General features: G+C 39.4%; 2 protein-coding genes across 2 annotated transcripts in view; one reads left to right on the top strand and one right to left on the bottom strand.

The window, feature by feature from the left end:
* Positions 1–525: 525 nt before the first annotated feature.
* Positions 526–975, bottom strand: LOC150078578 (zinc finger MYM-type protein 6-like). Its single transcript, XM_090384620.1, has one exon. It carries the CDS (start codon positions 973–975, stop codon positions 526–528), a length of 450 nt encoding a protein of 149 aa, XP_090240746.1.
* Positions 976–14,295: 13,320 nt separating this feature from the next.
* Positions 14,296–21,617, top strand: part of LOC150078577 (uncharacterized) — a 394,647-nt gene continuing 387,325 nt past the window's right edge. Inside the window, exon 1 of the mRNA XM_090385383.1 lies at positions 14,296–14,402. Within this exon, the coding sequence (XP_090241509.1) occupies positions 14,382–14,402 (21 nt within the window). The 5' untranslated portion in view covers positions 14,296–14,381. The remainder of the gene's footprint in view (positions 14,403–21,617) is intronic.

The raw sequence follows: 21,617 nt of genomic DNA, 5'->3' as shown, positions 1-21,617 counted from the left end.
CTTGGCTAGCCAATTATTGTCCGACAAGAGATCATGGAACTTCAAAATTATTATTTTGCTGCTGGAAGAATAACTTGACTTCGTGGCACAGGTCGGTCAATCAGGTTAGTACTTTACCCCTCGACATCGATCTCACCTCAGCTGGAAGAAGAACATGAGTATCCTAAGAGCCCATTTCTTCACAAAATGCCTCAAATATTCAAGAATTGAGCGCTTTATGGCGAATTTTTTACAATTTTAATTACATCAGAGAGTACTTTGTGCAGTTCTGGAGATAATCGTTCCGCCACAAGTTGCTCACGATGTATAATACAATACGTAAACAAGATGTCTGGGTGTCCAACGTCTTTCACTTTTGCAACAACTCCTGAACGATGTTCAGTCATGCTTGCGGCACCGTCTGTACATATCTCAATACTGTGTTTCAAGAAATAACCGTTAAGTGCATTGAAAATTTCAGAGCTTGTTGTTCAATCTGACAAGATTAGCGAACAGAGGAGTTCTTCCTTTAATTCTCCTTGGCAATCAAACCTCACAAAACAGAAGAACTGCGTTGTTAATTATGTTTGTTGATTCGTCAAATTGAGTTGAATAAAACGTAGAATTTTTCACAAGTGCAATCACTTGACTTTCAATATCTTCGGCCATGTCAAAAATTCTGCGCTGCACAGTGTTGGTGGATATAGGAATTCCTTTCAGTTTCTGAATAGTCTGTTTCCCCAAAACCTCTTCACAGGCTTGTAACATGCAAGGCTTAATTAATTCTCCAATCGTATAAGGCTTTTTACATCTCGCGATTTGAAGTGCTATCAAATAAGAAGATTTTACTAGAGACTTATCTTCAACAATCATTGTTGCAAATGAACTTTTTTGCTTTTTCAAATTTTCACGCATCCTTTGGAAGTATTCAACTGGCTTTTTAGCTAAATCCGGGTGTTTTGACTGCAAGTGCCTGCCTAGTTTCGAAGGTTTCATGGATAAACTCTCAGAACGTATAATACAAAGCGGCCGTGGATCCAGTTCACTTCCAGGTTCTTGAATAAATCCAAACTTCAAGTAGTCCGCATCATATTTTCTTGAAACTTTCAACTTATTCTTCTCTTCGCCTCCAGTTCTAATGTCCTTCCTGATGATGCCTTGCAGTGGCTGCAGAGACTATGATTCATTAACCAACTCATGGCAACGCGATGTATTACCTAAGAAGCGCAAAATGCTTGCTTCCTTTTTCTCACTCATTTGGGTTATTTTATTCGAATCTAAAACCCAACAAGAAATAAGATAATTATCAAACTCAAGCTCTTTGATGCCATTAAATTTCACACTGTGCACAGTTAAAATAAAAATATCACTGGTCACTTACCTAAGAAGAAGAATATCGTATTGAATAAACACAAGTATAGCATTGAAGAAAATTCACTTCTTGAATAAGCCCAAAAAAACGAAACAATCGGACTAGAATCCTTATTCGTTGAGCAAATTGACTGATGACGGCAGAAGCACTACTGACAGTGCTGAGCAGCGTTGTTTAACGCGTCGCAGATCTCTCCCCGAGTGTAGACAAGGATAGATGTCAAAGTAGTTTTTTTCTCTTTTTCGCTAATTGATAAGAAATAGAAATATTTTTTTCAATAAAAGCATCGCTAATACCGGATATTGCACTGGGCCTTTTATTAAACATGCAACGTAATTAGGCGAAAATTGTAAAAAAGTAGAATCAGAATATAATGAGACATTTTAACGAACAGGAAAATTGCAAATATATTCAAATTACCCTGGGGACCACCAAAATTCTCTCCCGGACCACTGGTCTGAGGCACAGGTTTTAGCATTAGCATTAGAAGAGGAGTACGACGCAAGAAAGCAAGCTTATGCAGCATCAGCCAAAAAAAAAAAAAAAAAAAACGGGCCCATTTCACCATTCCGTTCGTTCCAAGTACCTGTCCAGCTCAGCCTTAAATTTATTTAGGCTATTAACTTCCACAACAAAGGATGGAAGTCTGTTCCACCAACCAACCAACCACCCGCTGGCTAAAGGAAAACTTCCGCACATCTATCCTACATCTGTCTTTCCTCAATTTGAGTTTATACCTTCTCAAATGATTATTCTGAGCTAGAGGAAGAATTCCATCAGTATTGAGCAGGCTCAAACCATTCAAAAATTTATACACCTCAAGAACAGACAGAGCCTTGGGGACACCGGCATTAGTGGGGAAATTAGAAGAATGAGCCATCACCCTCAGTAAGCGATTAGAGAGAAAACTGGATAACCAATTACAAAAAACAGTTGGGAAACCATAAGATGGAAGCTTGTTTAGAAGTTCTTTAAGCCAAACACGATCGAAAGCCTTTCAGATGTCAAGAGCAACTGCTTCTGTTTCACCAAACCGTTCCATTGAATTAGTCCATAAATGGGTAACATAAGCCAGAATATCACCAGTGGATCGACACTGACGGTATCCATAGTGGCAATCGTTTATCAGGTAGATGAACATGGCTAAGGAAGCAAAAGCTGAATTCTTATATGACACGATTGGACGTATTGGGTATCCTGTTTTGTGTAATTTCACTTGGCCGAATAACGTTGGGATATTGTATGTGCGGTCTTTAATTTGTTTAAGTTTAGCCATAGTGATGTAGTCATCTTTCCTATAGGTGGTGAGCATTTTGTTATATTTGTCGTTCAAATGCATCGGAACTTCCGTTCCACGCAATAAATGAACGACATTCATTCGGCTTTAATGAAACAAAAATTATAAATATTCAACACAACTACCACAAACTACTTATTGCGGAAACTTTAGAGATGAAACTACATGAAACTTCAATCAATATCCGTAGACCATTCCTATTGTCCGACGATTGGTCACTTATACGCATGCCTGAAGAACAAACACTACAACATGAGACAAAAGTTTCGGATTGATTGTGAGTTGCTCTATTCCTGTGAACATGACGCCGCGAAAAGTTCTAGTCCGACTTAAGGAATGTAGAGAATAATCCCACCATATCCATTTTTTTTTTTAGACCCCTAAATTTAACTCTAAAGTCAAGCTATAGGACGAAAAGTAATAATCAGTCCATATTTATTAAGCAGTTTAGACCTTCAAAAATCTAATTTTATGTCAATCCATGTAATGATTTCCCATGCTGCCAGAGGTATGGTGTTTGAAGACAGAAGTCTTGAGCGCTCATTGTTGAGACCTTATGGTCTGAACACTACGGTTCTGACAGTGGGGAAGATGTCCCACATGTTTTGCAAAATTGATATCGCCTTCCCCAAGAATTATTAGAGAGTTGGACAAGGTGGGTTGGTTGGAAAAGAAGCTTCCTATATCTAAAATAAAGGTAATCCGTGTTGATTCAAAATATAATATAATATAGAAATTATCGAGCACTTTATAGCTCGCTATTATCAAATCTAGTAAATGTTGATACAAATTATACATTTAGTTTATTAGCTACCTGAGCAGGAACATCAACTGTTGAACCATCGATATCACGTGGACCAATCTGATTCATCCACTTCCTTTTGGAATTTATATAAGTAAAGAACTCTTTCCAGTTTTTCTTTGCCTGCTCTCCAAAGATTTCTAATTATCTGCCTTTGGCTGCCTAATCTCCTTTGTGACTTGTTTACAGACCAGTTTGTATCTATCATACAATTCCCTGTCACCTGTTAAGTTATATGCATCCCATGCATTTTTCTTCTCTGCGACATATATCATTTTTTACGGGCACAATGAGTATTTTTTTTTTGCACACTATGGCACTAATTATATTAATAGTAGGAGACCGTCAGAATTACTTAACAAGTGCAGGTCAATGCTGAAAAAAGCCGTGCGTTAGGGTTGACTTTGAAAGTATCTGCAATTCTGCCCCGGACAGGATATGAGGGAGTGCATGATGAGAGCCTTGTCGATGAATTCGGCCCTGGAGAGATAGCGCAAGGCTCAAGGTGTAGAATTTTTCTCAGATTAGTTTCTGCTTGTTAACAGGATTGTCTGCTTCTACCGAAATGGGATATACTTAAATAGAAAGGGTGCAAGAATATTTGCTGGTACTAAGGCGGCAGTGTTAGGTCGGTGGGAAAACTGCTAGCTTGTGGAGAACACAGGGACTAATAGATTAACAGTAGCCGCTGGGAGAGGTGAAAGTAGTTGATGTCGGTGGACAATGCAACGTTGACTGTGTTTAGTGTGACATAAGCACTGGGAAATATAAAGGAGAGTGTGTGTTACAGGGTTATTGAATCTGATGAGTACCATGAAAAATTTTGCAGAGAAATAGTGTGGGCGAGTAAATCAAAAGGTCTTATAATGGACTTATTTGAATTTCACAGAGATTGACTGGAATTTGTGACTTGGTCTCTCACGCACTGGCAAGTCTTTTATGGATTTATTGAATGATTGTTTTCCATATCAGTATGTTCGGGAGGCAACTAGAGGGAGTAATACTATTGATCTGATTATCAGTAGTGATTCTTCATGCATCGAGAATCTGCAGATAGAGGAACCACTAGGTGGCAGTGATCACAGTGTGCTGAAGTGGGAGTTAATGAAAGAGGTAACTACCATCAAGGGTAAAGGGAAGGGTTTTTCCTTTCGTAAAGGTGACTACGGTGGTTTGAGACAGTATTTAAATTCTATATGGTGGGATCAACTGATGACGTTACCAATAGAAAGTTGAAAATGGGAGCATTCAAAGAAGTAATCTCAGAAGGTACCCGAATTTTCATACCAATTAAGAAATATCGTTCAGGTTTTAGTTCTAAATTGATGTCAGATGAGCTGATTAGACATGTGGTTGAGAATAAAATTGCATGGGATACATAGAAATTAACAGCCGGCCCAGAATACTATGATGGATATAAGGTGGTCTGTAACCAAGTCACAAAGGAGGTTAGTCAGGCAAAAGAAGATTATGTGAAATTTTTGCGAAAGCATTTAAAGAAAAGCAGCAGAGAGTTCTTTGCTTATGTAAACTTCAGAAGGAGTTGGATGAATCAGATTGGTCCACTTGATATTGATGGTTCAAGGGATAATGCTGCTCAGATAGCTAAAAAACTAAACGAATATTTTGCATATACATTCACACATGAGGAGTTAATGAGGGAGGGGAATGCCAGAGTTGTATTAAACTCTCCCAGTAAGGTATATAATCTTCCAATAACTTAGAGTAAATTGGAGGAGAAATTTTTGGAGATAAACATAAGAAAGGCACTACGGCCAAAGCTATCCAGTTTAATAATTTGTTGGAGATAAACATAAGAAACGCTCTACGGTCGAAGCTATCGATCGAGTTATAATAAAGTAGGCAACAAAGGAAGTAAGTAAACCGTTAATCGTAAATATGAGATCTTCCTTGGACTCTGGAGAGGTACCCATGGACTGTTGCTGTTTAAATATTACTCCAATCCACAAATGAATTTCAAATGGAGACACTGCCAGTTACAGACCTGTTAGTTTAACGTCTTTTCCAGGGAAATTAATGGAGCCACTGGTTTAAGAAGCATTGCAGGTTCATCTAGAAAATACTTCAGTTATAGCTCGGACACAGCATCGATTTGTTAAGGGGAAGTATTGTGTGACGAATTTGATTGGATACTATGATGTAATCACAAAGGAACTGGATGCAAAGATTAATTTTGATATCATATATTTGGATCTTTCAAAGGCTTTTGATACCGTGGCACATGGAAGAATGCTGCACAAATTGGAGCAGCGTGGCATTGGAGGCAAATTGTTACTATGGATAAATGGAAGGTTGAGTGGGAGAAGACACAGAGTGGTAACCAATGGACGCTGCTCTTTGTGGTCTAATGTTATTAACGGTTTCCCCCATGGTTCAGTGTTGGGTCCATTGTTTGTTTTCTGTATTCATTATTGATGTTGATGATGGTATATCACGCTTAAAGTCCAAGGTTGCAGACGATAGGAAAGTCGGCCGGGTTGTGAAAGAAAGTAATGACAGAAAGTAATGCTTCAACAGGATCCAGAAAAGTTGAACAGATGGTGTAAGAGGTGGGAATTGAAGGTTATCATTCACAATTGTAAAATAATCAATATGGGAAACAATAAACACAGAGTAAATTATCAACTGTGTGGTATTATACTGACATTGGTAGAGAGTGAAAAGAAGCAGTGCAGACGGTCTGAAAGGGTAGCTCATGGTGTCTTTACAATGATATACAGTAATTTTTCTAGCATTGATATGGAGGTGATTATCCCATTGTATAAGGCTATGGTCTGGCCACTCTTTGAGGAATGTTTACATGTCTGGAGGCCTAATTTTAGGAAGGAAGTAGAGTAGAGCTACTGGAACTAGTGGAATGAATAGACAGCGTGGGGGGGGGGCAACGAGATTGGTGAGTGGAACAAACGTTTGTGTTATCAAGACAGGCTTAAATTTTGCAAATTGCTGCTTATGAAGACTATTCACCTGCGCGATGATCTAATTCCAAATAATTGTTTTGGAGACTACCAACCTGCGAGGTAATCTGATTGAGGTGTACAAAGCCTTGACTGGTTTGAGCATGCTCAATGGTAAGGGATTCTTTCTCTTCCTCTGTATAATCGCCTGATTATTACATAAATTCGAATTGAGGAAGGACAGTTGTAGAATTGAAGTGCAGAAACTTGCCATTAGGCAGCGTGTGGTTGATTGCTGGAACAAATCTCCATCTGTCATTGTAAATGTTCCAGTTATATTAAAGGAGGCAGCAAAGGAAGTATGCAAACCCCTAGCCATAATTATGAGAGCTTCTTTGGACTCAGGGGAGGTACCCATAGACTGGAGATGTGCAAATGTAACCCCAATTCACAAAGGAGGATCAAAGGCTGACACAAGTAATTATAGACCTGTTAGTTTAACTTCTGTTCCAGGTAAATTAATGGAGGCACTGGTTAAAGAAGCACTGCAGGATCATCTAGACAAGAATTCAGTTATAGCTCAGACGCAGCATGGTTTTGTTAAGGGCAGGTCTTGCCTGACCAATTTGATTGGATACTATGATGTAGTCACAAAAGAACTGGATGCAGGGAATAACTTTGATATTATATATTTGGATCTTAGAAAGGCTTTTGATACTGTTGCTCATGGAAGACTGCTGCACAGATTGGAGCAGTGTGGCATTGGAGGCAAATTGCTGCTATGGATAAGGGGATGGTTGAGTGGCAGAAGACAGAGAGTGGTAATCAATGGACACTGCTCAACGTGGACTAATGTTATTAGTGGAGTTCCTCAAGGTTCAGTGTTGAGTCCATTGTTGTTTTCGGTGTTTATGAATGATATTGACGATGGGATATCAAGTTTAATGTCTAAGTTTGCAGATGATACAAAGGTTGGCAGGGTCGTTAAGGACACTACTGACGCTATGCTTCTGCAACAGGATCTGGAAAGGTTGAACAGATGGGCTGAGAGGTGGCAAATGAAGTTTAACATTGACAAATGTAAAGTACTACATATGGGTAACAGTAACCCCAGAGCAATGTATCAACTCTGCGGTACTACACTGACAGTGGTGGAGAATGAAAAGGACCTGGGGGTAATTGTGCAGGCAGATATGAAGTTCTCTGAGCAGTGCAGACGAGCTGCAAGAGTAGCTCATGGTGTCTTGTCAATGATATACAGGAATTTTTCTAGCAGGGATAAGGAGGTGATTATTCCCTTTTATAAGGCAATGGTTAGGCCACATCTTGAGTACTGTATACAGGTCTGGAGGCCTCATTTCAAGAAGGATGTAGAGCTGCTGGAACGGGTACAGAGAAGGGCAACAAGATTAGTAAATGGAACAAAGGGTTGCTCTTACGAAGAAAGGCTTAAGTTTTGCAAATTACAGAGTCTGGAGACTAGGCACCGGCGAGGTGATCTGATAGAGGTGTATAAGGCTTTGAATGGTTTGAGCATGCTCAATGCCAATGGGATTCTTCATCTTTCTCAGAATAATCACCTCAGAGGGCATAAATTCAAATTGAAGAAGGACGGATGTCGGATAGATGTGCGGAAATTTGCCTTTGGCCAGCGGGTGGTTGGTAGGTGGAACCGACTTCCATCACTTGTTGTTGAAGTTGATAGCCTAAACAAATTTAAAGCTCAACTGGACAGGTATTTCGAACGAACGGAGGGGTGAAATGGGAGAGGGTTTTTTTTTTTTTTTTTTTTTTGGCTGATGCTGAATAAGCTTGCTTTCTTGCATCAAATGCCTCTACTAATGCTAATGCTAATGGTAATGTTGATAGCTTAAAGAGATTCAATGCAGAACTAGACAAACATTTGGAGCGAGTGGATGAGTGAAATAAGGGTGTTTTTTCTTTTTTTTTTTCTCTTTTTTTTTTTTTTTTGTATGATGTAAGCTTATATAAGCTTGCTGTTTTGCCTCATGTGCCTTTGCTTTCCTAATAGAAGTTTGCAAAGGAATTCATCGGCAAGGGACTCATGAATACATGAGTATAGCAACCCCAACGTAGGCTTTATTTGTAATTGTTCTATATTCTTGGAAAAGAGCATAATTTTTGATCGAGAGGGTTACCTTTGGAGTGAAATACGTCTCCTGTAAAGAGTTGCCAACTCGATTATAACGTTTATTTATTTCCTGGATGTCATCAATATTGCTACGAATGCCTCTGCAATTCCATCGGTCTGTGCTGTTTATTGTTTAGATTGAGATGAAAGAACTGGGTCTGTTTGTTTTTTAACAGTCTCTTTGAAGCGTTCACTATTAATTTTATCTCTCTTTTTTTGTAAAATTGGTCTCTTGTCTATTTCATTTTTTGGAGGGATCTCCAATTTGGATTCTGTTTCATCTTGATTTGGTATTTAATTCATAAGAATTTTTTTTTTTTTTTTTATGGAAACGCCAAACACGAAAGGTATCAAAACCTATAGTACTTGGTACCGTGCATGGGTTGAAAGAGAAGTAGGGGGAGGATGCCGGAAACTTTGCTCTAGAAAATAAATATGAGTTTCAGCACTTCAAGCCTGCAATAAACAAAGTGGTGGTATTGCACCTGTCGATGAGAGTCATCTCGCTGTTTGCTAATTGGAGATGGCTTCTCTGCTTGAACGAGTGTTACAGGATTTGCATGGGCAGTATGGTGTCTGGTGTGTTGTTAACCCTCTTGAAATATGTTGCTTTGATGATTGTGATACTTATTATTATTATTATTATTATTGTTTTTGCTCTTATATTATATCTCCCTGATGGGGGTATTCCACTCCGTGACGGGTACTGCTACTAAGTACACGGGGTTGTTGTAATGTCTGGTGTTATGTCTGTCGAGGAAATCTCTGAAAATCCTACAGGTGTTCAGGATTGCGACTTTCTGGAGTTCCTTGTAGGTGTTCTCTGGGAGACCTATTGCTGCTAGGCTACTAAGTAGAGTCTTTGGTGCCATACCGGTTGTTGACATGATGATTGGGATGGTTGATACTTCTTGCATATGCCACATCTCCTTGATCTCATGTCTCAGGTTTGTGTACTTCCTAATTTTTCATCATGGATTTTCTGAACATTGCTAGTGTTCGGTGCCCCTATGTCAATCAGGTAGGTAGACTTTTCCATCTTGTCCACAAGGATTATGTCCGATCTGTTGTGCGGGATGGTCTTGTCCGTTATTCTTGCGCGATCCCAGTACAGCTTGTGGGTTCGGGTCTCTAGTACTGCCTGGGGTTTGTACTTGTAGTATGGTAGACTTTCTTTGGTCAACTGGTATTTCCTCGCTAGCTTCTGATGTATTATCCTGGCTACCTAGTCGTATCTATGAGTGTAATCAGTGTGGGTGATCACCTTACACCCCGCGGTGATGTGTTGGATCGTTTCTGAGGCCAGGTGGCATCGTCGACATGTGTTATCTGACATTCCGGGCTCCTTTGAGTTGTATTTTTCATAGTTTCTGGTGTTGATTACCTGTTCTTGGATGGCCAGCATGAATCCTTCAGTTTCGGGGAAGAGCGTCCCGCTTGTGAGCCATGCATTGGAAGCAATGTTATCGATGTGATCTTGATGGAGTTCGTTGTAGTGTCTGCCATGGAGTGTCTTCTTGCCCATCTTTCTATCTTCGTTTCTTGACCGTTTGTGCGAGAGGGGTTTCTTCGCTTAGGTTGAGTGGGGTATACCACTTATCTATCTTCCTTATGGCCTGGTGGAGTGGTGCTGTGTTGTTCTCGAAATAATCTTTCTGTTTAACTATCGCTGTTTTCTGTTGTTCTGTGAGTTCTATCAGGCCCCTTCCTCCCTCTTCCCGAGGTATTGTTATTCTCTCCACTACTGACTTCGGGTGGTGTTGGCGACTCTTGGTCATCATTGTCCTTGTCTTTCACATGATGTTTTCTAGCTCGGTGTTAGTCTATTATCTATTATCCGGAATTTGTATGTTATTACTAGAGCTGCAGAGGTGTTTATGGCTTTAACTGTTTTCCTTCCGTTAAATTTTGCTTTCAGCAGACTTCTTAGTTATGCAGCAGTCTCTGATGATATTTTTCGGTCAGGCACTTCTTGATTTTCTAGTGTTCCAACTGCTCGGCTTGCATTATCCCTAGGTATTTGTAGGTCTCTATTTCTGTCATAGCTTCAATCTCTTTACCAGTCAGCAGCTGGTAGTTTCGGCCAACTAATTGAACCTGGTGCAGTGTTTGGGTCTTGAATTTTTCTAGGCCAAATTCCATCCTGATGTCCTTGCTGAATTCTTCGGTTGTCCAGAATAGTTGCTGGAGTTGCTTCTTGGTTGCCTCGTAGAGCTTGATGTCATCCATGTACATCAGATGGGTTAGGGTGTACAGATTCTTTCTTTCTTGAGGTTATATCCATACTTGCTGCCGTTGAGCATGGAGGATTGCGGGTTGAGTGCTAGACAGAACCATAGTGGGCTCAGAGCATCTCCATGAAAGATTCCTCTTCTAATGGGGATTTGCCTGGTTGTGATGTTCTCGCCCTTAATGGTGGTACTCCATTTCGCACGTTGCTGGTAGGAAGTTTGTCACTTTTAATTATTATTATTTTAGGGTGGCCCGTAATTAAATACATTAACCCATATGTGTGTCTGTAAATTGCGTATCTTTTATGGTTGATTTGCCTGTTTTACTGGAAGAAAAAACCCCAGTTACTGGGGAGAAAAACCTTGCTATCTACGCCTGAGACCGACTAAGTCAGCCACAAAGTGAAAAAAGCCCATTAAAGTTCCTTGCGTCATCCACGGGATTCGAACCCAGGCCTTTTCCATCCGGTGTGGGGAGGACGGTGACTATACCACTGTGCTACGCGCGCAGACAGGAAGTTTGTCGCTATCGGATTGACCTTGTAGATCTTCAGGGTCTCTACTAGCCAGATATGAGGTACAGAGTCGAAGGCCTTGAGGTAATCGATGTAGGCCGTGTATAGGTTGGTGTGCTTCTTTAAGGCTTGCTTCATAACTGTGGCATGTATGGTTAATTGCTCCTTGCATCCTTTCTGCTGTTCGTCCTTTATGTTCTGACCCTGTAAGTGGTCTGATATCTTTTATTATTATTATTATTATTATTATTATTATTATTATTAGCCATATGGTGGAAGGCTTATGCTGCACCAGCCGAAAAAAAAAAAAAAATTCCCGTGTTACCCCTACTCACCAGATGTGTGCCCCTGGGGATGTTCTTAGTTATGCAGCTGGTCAGGTCTTTTACATCGTTGAGAGGCATATGATTGGTCTGCATTTCGCCGGGTTTCTTGTGTCTTCATCTTTAGGCTTAAAATATGTGACTCCTTCATTGAGAAACTTCGGGATTGTCTCCTGGTGCATGATCATTCGAATGACCTGCTCTGCTAGGTGCTTGTTTGTGTAGGCGAGCTTCTTGTACTATCAATTCCCGGGGTTCGCCAGTTGTGGGTGTTCCTGATCGACTGTTTTACTTCTTCTTCTTCTCAAATCTCCCGCTCTCTCTCATCTCTTGTATGTCCTTCGTTTTCTTCCTTTCTACTTCTATCCAGGGTGCTTTGCTGTTATGTCTTACTTTACTGCTCTAGATATTTCCCCAAAACTCTTCGATCGTCTTCTCGGGTGGTCCGTTTCCTTTTTTCTCATCTTCACCTCGTTTCCTGTAGAAGGCTCTTTGGTTTTCATCGAAGATTCGGTTGTTTATTTCCCTCTGGGAGCTCCCTTTGTATCTTTTTGAGTGCGAAGAGTTTCTGCTTCAGTGTGTCTAAATATTCTCCTGTTCTCTGATTTCTGGTCTCATGTTTGCTGTAGGCGCTGTCTCTCTTGAGGATGCTCGTGAGCTTTCGAATCAATTCCTTACTTCTATTACCCTGTTGGTACTTGGTCAAGTGACCTATCTTGACTCTTAATTCTTCTATCTTCTGCTGAAGTCTTCTTTCCCACGCTGGCGGTTCCTTCTGTTTTCGGTTCTTCTGCTGTTCTCTCGTTTCTTTTCCATTAAACCTAATGGTTGCTAGGGCAGCACAGTATACTGCTGTGTGGATAGCCTCCAGCGTTGCACCATTGTTGTCAAGGTAATGTGGCATTATTTGCTGTTTGAGGTAGTCTGTTACTCTCCACAAGATTTTATTTTGCCTCTGCTTAGGTATCACGTGGGTTCTTGTGGGGTTCATTCCTTCGAATTCTGTTAGGGCCTTCTTCCACTCGTTTTCTATTCTGTTAGGGCCTGGGTTGTATTTATTATTATTATTAATAGCCATAGGGTGCAAGGAAGCCTGAGGCTTATGCTGCACCAGGAAATTTATTTCTTGCTGTTCCTCCTCTGGTTCCATATTGACTATATTCTTTGTGCTTTGTAGCAGATCGCTGATATCCTGCTTGATTTTTTCCAAGATGGCAGGAGCTATTAGGTTCTTCGTGACGATGGTCCTTCTCTCGTCTGCTAATCGCTGTTCGATGACTTCAATATCCGGGTATCGTTCTAACCACATGGTATGTAGTCGCGATCTGTAGAATGTCATATCAGTATCTAGCCTGGTTATTTCATAGTATGCTCGCATGATGTATGTATTCATTTCAATGCTCCATTTCACGCGTTGGCGATTTCTTCCTTCCTGGGTAGTCACTATCGCAGTTGCGCTGGAAACACTTCCAATTGATGATGCTGGATTGTCTTGCCCGTCTTTTGTGGTAGCCTTACGGGGAACAGCGGCACTTGCTTCACTGTCTTGCTCGTGAGACTGTCTCCAACTTTTCGAACCGACCCGTCTGCCTAAGACCTGAACGCGAGTGACTTTATCCTGCGCCACACTCGATGTTCACAACCAAGGTTTCCTGCCCCGCCGTGGGGATCCAGCAGCAGTCCACTATTTGACCTAGGGGCTGAGTTATTTGGTCAGTACTGTTAAAAATAGAAAGAGAAAGGTGGCCTTCCTTTGTGGTCCTTTGCCTACTTCCTTTAGTACGAAAGTGCTACAGTAATTTTTAAATAAAGGAAACGGTAGTTTGAATGAAATGTAATCTATTCAAAGGCTCTTTTGACATAACGCTTTTTGAAATGCACAGAAATCGCTTGGTGACGGAACGCTTGCTACCAGGGCCGAAAGGAGGTGATTATCCCTTTGTATATGGCAATGGTTAGGTCATGATTCAGTGTTGTGTACAGGTCTGGAGGCCTCGTTATAGGAAGGATGTGGATTTGCTTGATGGTGTACAGAGAACCCCTTCATTCCCCTCACAACAAGATTGGTTCTCAAGATTGGAAGGGGTTCTCTTACCAAGAGAGGCTTAAGTAATGCAAATTGCAGCGGCTGGAGAATAGGCACCTGCGAGGTGATATGATTGAGGTGTATAAGGCTTTGAATGGGTTGAGCACGCTGAATTTTGATGTGATTTTTCCGTTTGCTCAGATTACGCACCTGAGGGGACGTAAATTCAAATTGAGTAAAGACTAGTAAAGTATAGGTGTGCTTAAATTTGCCTTTAGCCAGAGGGTGGTTGCTGGAACAAGCTTCCATCTGTTGTTGTGGAAGTTGATAGCTTTAATAAATTCAAGAGGAACTGGTCAAACTTTTAAATGGGATGGTTCAGTGAACTTTTTATTATTAATTATTATTTATTTTATCTGATGGTACTTTAGCTCATAAGCTTTCTTTCTTGCATCACTTGCCTCTATTACTATTACTACTATATATATATATATATATATATATATATATATATATCCTACACGCTTTTTAAAAAATAACACACACACACACACACAGTTATATATATTTATTTATTATTTTAGATGAGTGTGTATGATGGAATCGCAAATTTTGGTGGTCTGCGTAGGTAAACGGCGGTCCTTTCAAATTGCGCAGTGTTTTACCGAAATTTGTTGCTTGAATGTAATGTTGACTTTTGTTCATGTTGAATGTATGTAATAAGTTAGCAGCTAATAGCCTTAGTATTCAGTTTTATTAGTCGAAAATGGCATCAGAAATGCAGCTGGTAAGTTATTATACGAAAGAGAAAGAAAAAAAAAAAAAAAAAAAACACCCATTTTCGCGGCATATTGCTGGTAGCATCCAGTCGCTATCAGCTTTCTGTAGTGATAATTATTTTGTTAGAAGAGGGTAAATGGTGGGGTGTAAGAGGACCAATTTTGGAATTTTTAACAAAACGGTTTCTCTTAAAAGTATGAAAATCCGTTGTTATCCGTAAGCTTTTTACTCTACTAGACTTCCCAATTAGAAATAGGAAGGCCATTCGCGTGATTCCAGTAGAACCTAACAAGAACAGTAGAGAATATACAATGAAAATTTTAACAGGAATTCATATTCTAAAGTGTATTTTTCAACCGATTATTTTCGAAAAATAGTTAGTTAATCTTACTAAAATCGGTCGATTGCGGTGGTTTACAATTGCGATTCCATGCACAACAGTGCTTTTGACACTGCACCTGGAAGATTACTGTACAAATTGAATCAGTGTGGTATTAAGGCAATAGATAAAAGGGTGGTTGAGTGGGAGAAGACAGAGGAGTAATCAATGGACGTTGCTCTACGCGGACTAATGTTATTAGTGAAGTCCCCCAGTGTTTGGTGTTGGGACCACTGTTGTTTTGTCTATCTATCAATGATATTGATGAAAGGCTTAATGAAGTTTAACATTCTTAACTGCATACTGAAGTACCCCAGAGAAACGTACCATGTGGTACTACACTTAGGGTGGTAGAAAATGAAAAAGATCTGGGAGTAATTGTGCAGCCAGATATGAATATGAATTTTTCTGAGCAATGCAGACAGGCTGCCAGAGCAGGTCATGGGGTATTGTCAAAGATATACAAGAATTTTTCCAGTAGGGAAAAGGAGGTGATTATACCTTTGTATAAGGCAATTGTCAGGCCACATCTTGAGTACTGTGTACAGTTCTGGAAGCCTCATTTTAGGAAGGATGTAGAGTTGCTTGAGTGTATACAGAGAAGGGCAACAAGACTGGTGAGGGGAACGAAGGGGTCTTTTACCAAGAAAGGCTTAAGTTCTGCAAATTGCAGCATCTGGAGACTAGGCACCTGTGAGGTGATCTGATTGAAGTGTATAAGGCCTTGAGTGGGTTGAGCACAGTGAATTCTGATGGGATTCTTCGGCCTGCTCAGATTACAAACCAGAGGGGGTATAAATTCAAATTGAGAAAAGAGAGTTGTAGAATGGATTTCAGAAATTTGCCTTTAGCCAGCGGGTGGTTAATTGTTTGAACAAACTTCATCTGTCGTGGAAGTTGATAACTTACATAAATTCAAAGAGGAACTAGACAAACTTTTAGAGGGAATGAATGTGTGAAATTTTATCATTCAAGTTTCTTGCAACGACCGACTAACTGGTTAAAATAAATTTATTAAAATAAAAATAATATATACTTAAGATAAAACAGTAATAAAATAAGATAAAAGTGTTAAAATACAGTAAGATAACAGATTTAAAATATAATATAATAAAAGCGTTAAAATTCCTAGTAGCTTTTGAAGTGAAGTGCCTCTTCATCAGCTAGTCTGTGAATGGTGTACTTCGGTATATATTGTTGGTTACAATAGCACAAGTCTGCTGGGCATGATCATGTATCACGAGTCTGGTATCGGTATAGCAGAATTGCATACACGTGATGATCTCCAGTGCTCATCGCACTACAATACAGTACATTGTACAATAGGGTGTAATAGGGGAGTACACTTACACCGTATTATAGAATGTACTGTATTACAGTGCGATGAGTGCTGGCGGTCATTACGTGTAATTCTGCTTTACCGGCACCAGACTTGTGATACATGATCATGCCGAGCTGACTTGTGCTATTTTAATCATCAATATATACTGAAGTACACTTTTCACTGAATAGCTGATGAAGAGGCACTTCGCTTCGAAAACTACTATGTATTTTAACACTTTTATTATATTATATTTTAACTCTGTTATCTTACTATATTTTAAAGATTTTATCTTATTTCTGTTTTATCTTATGTATATATTATTTTTATTTGAATAAATTTATTTTAACCAGTTATTCAGTCATTGCACAAGGCCTGTTTTCTAATGTGTGAAATTTTTTTTTTTTTCTTGTTTGGCTGTGCTGTAAAAGCTCATACACTTGCTTTCTTGCCTCACATGCCTCCATTACTACTACTATTACTACTACTAGAAATTAAATGCTTGTTATTGACAAGTGTAGGAATGCTATTTGCTTTATTATCCCATTTACAAAATTAATACTCTATTTGATAGTATGAACCAGAGCTGTAATGCTCAATATGTTTGTTGATATCAATATTTGTAAAATAATAAGAGAAGTTTACCTTAATATAATATGTAGAACACTTCCGTATGATACTCTACAGCAATTAAAACGAAAAAATAGAAAATCTTACATTACAGTAAAAAAATAATTAAAAATCAATTGAACACAATTAAAAATCAAATGAGCTCAATTAAAAATCAATCTAATGCAATTAATAATTCAATTAATTAATTAAAAGAAATTTAATGAAAAAATTTCGAAACGATTTTTCTTCCTGAAGGTGACAATGCTTTTCGACTGTATGTCATGATCACAGGAACAAAAATTCTCAATTTCTAATTTGTAATTCTCATGCAAGTGAGAACAGGGTGAATTGGTGCTCTGTTCTCACTTGCATGTATCATGTTTGTTGCAATTTGTGCGTGCCGTGTTCTTTGTTATTGATTGCTTATCTTTTTTACTGTCTTAAATTTTAACTCTTCCCCCCATCCAAAATGTCAGTGAACAGAAATATCAAGTATGTACATATTACAGTACGTATTAATTAAGCTATGCAGTCTGAGTTTCTTCTTAAAACCACAACTTTTGGCGGGATTCCCATAAAACTTACTCCATATGCCACTTTAAATACATCAAAAGGAGTTATTGCAGAATGGTACTTCCTTAAACAGCTCTGAAGAAGAAATGATATTAGAGTTACAAAACCAGAATGTCATACATGCCAAAAGAATCCTTATTAAAAATGATGGAAACCTGATACCAACCCGCACTATCATACTCACTTTCAGTACTTCTACTCTACCAACATCAGTGAAAGCAAGCTACCTGAATTACCACTTAAAACCATACATCCCGAATCCAATAAAATGCTTCAAGTGTCAAAAGTATGACCATTCCCAAACAGCATTACTTGCTGCTGTAAAGAACATAACAGTAAAGAATGCAATACACAGTCTCCTCGATGCCATAACTGCAAAGGAGACCACCCTGCCTATTCCAGAGACTATAATATATGGAAAAGAGAGAAGTTCAGAAATATAAAACTGCACATAAGGTCACATATCAAGAAGCCAAAAAGCAGATACCACTACTTCTGCAGCAGCAAATACAGTGCAGAAAACAAAAGTAACTGCAATAGAGACTGACATCTCAGTCCCACCTAACAAAACCAAAAGTTGACTAGTCAATTAATACACCCATTATAATCTCACAAGATGCTGAAGATCCAACACCAATAAGCAGTATAAATCCCACCAAACCTGTAGACAAAAAATAGAAAAATACTGGTACTATGGAAAGCGAAAAAACTGCTAGCTTCGGGGTTATTTGCCGCAGACTGCTTCTATTGGAATGAGCAGCACACTCCAAAGTCAGTTGCTGGGGATTTCAGGAACTGCTGGGAGTCATGAAACAAGTAAATACATAGATTGTGTTAGAGTTATTAAGAGTAAGAACAGGTGCATGTATACTTGCATATACACCAATGAATTTGAAGTGCTTGTTAAGATATTCAAGGCAGATATTGTTGGGATATCAGAGATGAGGTGTCACACAGATATTAGGAATGCAGAACTGGAATTTGGGGAGTACAATGTGTATAGGAAGGGAGGAGGGGTTATGCTGTTAGTTAAGAAACACATAAAATCTAAGGAAGTGCATCCAGCTGACATAGATGGACAGTGAAATGTTGGGTCAGTTTGGTGTGACGTAAGCACTGGAAAAGCAAATATGAGGGTAGGAGTTTGCTTATTGACCTAATCACTCTGATGAGTACAGTGAAAAATTATACACAGAAATAGTGGACCAGTAAATCAGGGTATCTTATAATGGGGGTTTTTAACTTCGCAGATAAAGACTGGAACTTTTGGGTTGGTCACTTGCACACTAGCAAGGCTTTTGTGGATTTATTGGATAATTGTTTTCTACAGCAGCATGGTAGAGAGCCAACAAGAGGGAGTAACACTAAAAGAAATATTGCTCTAAGTTTAGGCCCAAATGGATGTCAGATGAACTAATGAGACTCGTGGCAGAGAAGAAAAATGCATGGGATGCACATAAATTGTCAGGTGACACAGAAGCCTATGGTAGATACAGGCTAGTCTGCAATCGAGTCACAGAGCAAGTTAGGCAAGCCAAGGCAGATTATGAAAAATCTTTGGCAAAGGATGCAAAAAAAAAAAAAAAAAAAAAAAAAAAAACCAACACCAAAGAGGTCTTTACCTACATAAACTCTAAAAGGAAGAGGATGAATCAGATTGGTACACTTGATTTCAATGGTTTAACTGTAGATGATCATTCTCAGATAGCTTCTGAACTAAATGACTATTTTGCATTCACATGAGGAGTTTTCAAGGAGGAGAGGGCCAGATGTTTATCAAACTCTAACAGGAAGTTAAATGGTTTTGTAATAACCAAGAGCACAGTGGAGAAGAAATTGTTGAAGTTAAACATAAGAAAGGCACCTGGAGTAGATGGGATCTATCCAGATATATTAAAGGAGGTGGCAAAGGAAGAAAGAAAATCCTAAGCCATAACTATGAGAGCATCCTTGGACTCGGGGGAAGTCCCCATGGACTGGAGATGTGCAAATGTATCTCCAATTCACAAAAGGGGATCAGAGGGTGACATGAGTAATTACAGCCCTGTTAGTTTGATTTCTGTTAAAGAAAAAATAATGGAGCCACTGGTTAAAGAAGCATGCAGGATCATCTAGAAAAGACAGCAGTAATAATTCAGACACAACATAGGTTTGTCAGTGGGAAGTCTTGTCTGACCACTTTGATGGATACTATGATGTGTTCACAAAGGAACTGGACGCAAAAAATAATTTTGATATCATATGCTTGGACTTGAGGAAAGCTTTTGATACTGTTGCACAAAGACTACTGTACAAATTGGGCACGTTGCTACAATTGATAAAAGGATGTTTGATTGGGAGAAGACAAGATTAGTAATCAATGGGTACTGCTCTATGTGGACTAATGTTATTAGTGGTGTCCTTCAGAGTTTTGATGTTGGACCCACTGTTGTTTTGTATATTTATCAGTGATATTGATGAAGATATATCAAGCTTAATGTCAAAATTTGCAGATGATACAAAGGTTGGCAGGGTTATTAATAACAATAATGATAGTATGCTGCTGCTACTGCTGCAATAGGATCTGGAAACATTGGTAGATGGGCTGAGAAATGGTAGCTGAAGTTTAACATTCACAAATGAAAAGTACTGTATATAGGTAGCAGAAACCCCAAAGAAATGTACCTTTTTTTTTTATGTGAACCCCAAACACGAGAGATATTAGAACCTATAGTACTTAGTACCGTGCTTGGGTTGGAGGATGAGAAGACGAAAGAAGATATTTGTTGACATTGGACTTGAACTTCTGTAGATTGTAATATTCAGGACATACATATGAAGGAAGGTTGTTCCAGAAAACGGCAGTTGAATGAATAAATGAGGAAGATGAAAAGTTGGTTCTGTGGGTTTGAAGTTGGACAGTAAATGGATGTTGGCTGGTGATGGCACATGTTCGGACTGTTTTGAAAGAGAGAGCAGGAATTAGCATTAGCATTTTTTTAGCATTAGCATTAGTAGAGGCATTTGAAAGCATGCTTATGCAGCATCAGCCAAAAAAAAATAAAATAAATAAATAAATAAAATAACCACTTCCACTTCACCCCTCTGTTCGTTCGAAATACCTGTCCAGCTGAGCCTTAAACTTATTTAGGCTATCAACTTCCACGACAAGGGATGGAAGTCTGTTCCACCAACCAACCACCTGCTGGCTAAAGGTAAATTTCCGCACGTCTATCCTACATCTGTCTTTCCTCAGTTTGAATGTATGCCCTCTCAGGTGATTATTCTGAGCAAGAGGAAGAATCCCATCAGCATTGAGCATGCTCAAACCATTCAAGGCTTTATACACCTATCAGATCACCTCGCTGGTGCCTAGTCTCCAGACACTGTAATTTGCAAAACTTAAGCCTTTCTTCGTAAGAGCACCCCTTTGTTCCATTCACTACTCTTGTTGCCCTTCTCTGTACTCGTTCCAGCAGCTCTACATCCTTCTTGAAACGAGGCCTCCAGGCCTGTATACAGTACTCTAGGTGTGGTCTGACCATTGCCTTATACAAGGGAATAATCACCTCCTTATAACTGCTAGAAAAATTCCTATATATATCATTGACAATACACCATGAGCTACTCTTGCGCCCGTCTGCACTGCTCAGAGAACTTCATATCTGCCTGCACAACCACCCCCAAGTCCTTTTCATTCTCTACCACTGTCGGTGTAGTACCACAGAGTTGACACGTTGCTCTGGGGTTGCTGTTTCCCATATGTAGTACTTTACATTTGTCAATGTTAAAGTTCATTGCCACCTCTCAGCCCATCTGCTCAACCTTTCCAGATCCTGTTGCAGCAGCATAGTGTCAGTAGTGTCCTTGACAACCCTGCCAACCTTCGTATCGTCTGCAAACTTGGACATTAAGCTTGATATACCATCATCAATATCATTTATAAATACAGAAAACAATAATGGACCCAATACTGAACCCTGAGGGACTCCACTAATAACATTAGTCCACGATGAGCAGTGTCCATTGAGCAGTGTCCGCTGTCGAGGCAGTGTTAGGTGGGTCGGAAAACTGCTAGTTGGGGGGGGATACAAGGACTAATAGATTAACAGTAGCCACTGGCAGAGGTGGAAGTGATTCTTGCACTGCTTCTATTCAAATGAGCAGAAGTCTGAAAAACAAGATGCAGGATATTTCAGAGACTGCTGGTAGTCATTGCGTTACAAGTAAACACATGGGTTGTGTTAGGGTAGCTAAGAATAGAAACAGGTGCATGTATACCTGCGTGTACACCAATGCTAGGAGTTTGGTAAATAAATATGATGAATTTGAGGTATTGCTCAAAACATCAAAGGCAG

The sequence above is a fragment of the Mastigoproctus giganteus genome, chromosome 11 (genome assembly GCF_048544385.1).
Source record: "Mastigoproctus giganteus isolate SK-2022 chromosome 11, ASM4854438v1, whole genome shotgun sequence".
Taxonomy (NCBI): Eukaryota; Metazoa; Arthropoda; class Arachnida; order Uropygi; family Thelyphonidae; genus Mastigoproctus; species Mastigoproctus giganteus.
The sequence above is the reverse complement of the archived record's forward strand: the minus strand, read 5'-3'. Positions and strand labels throughout refer to the sequence as shown.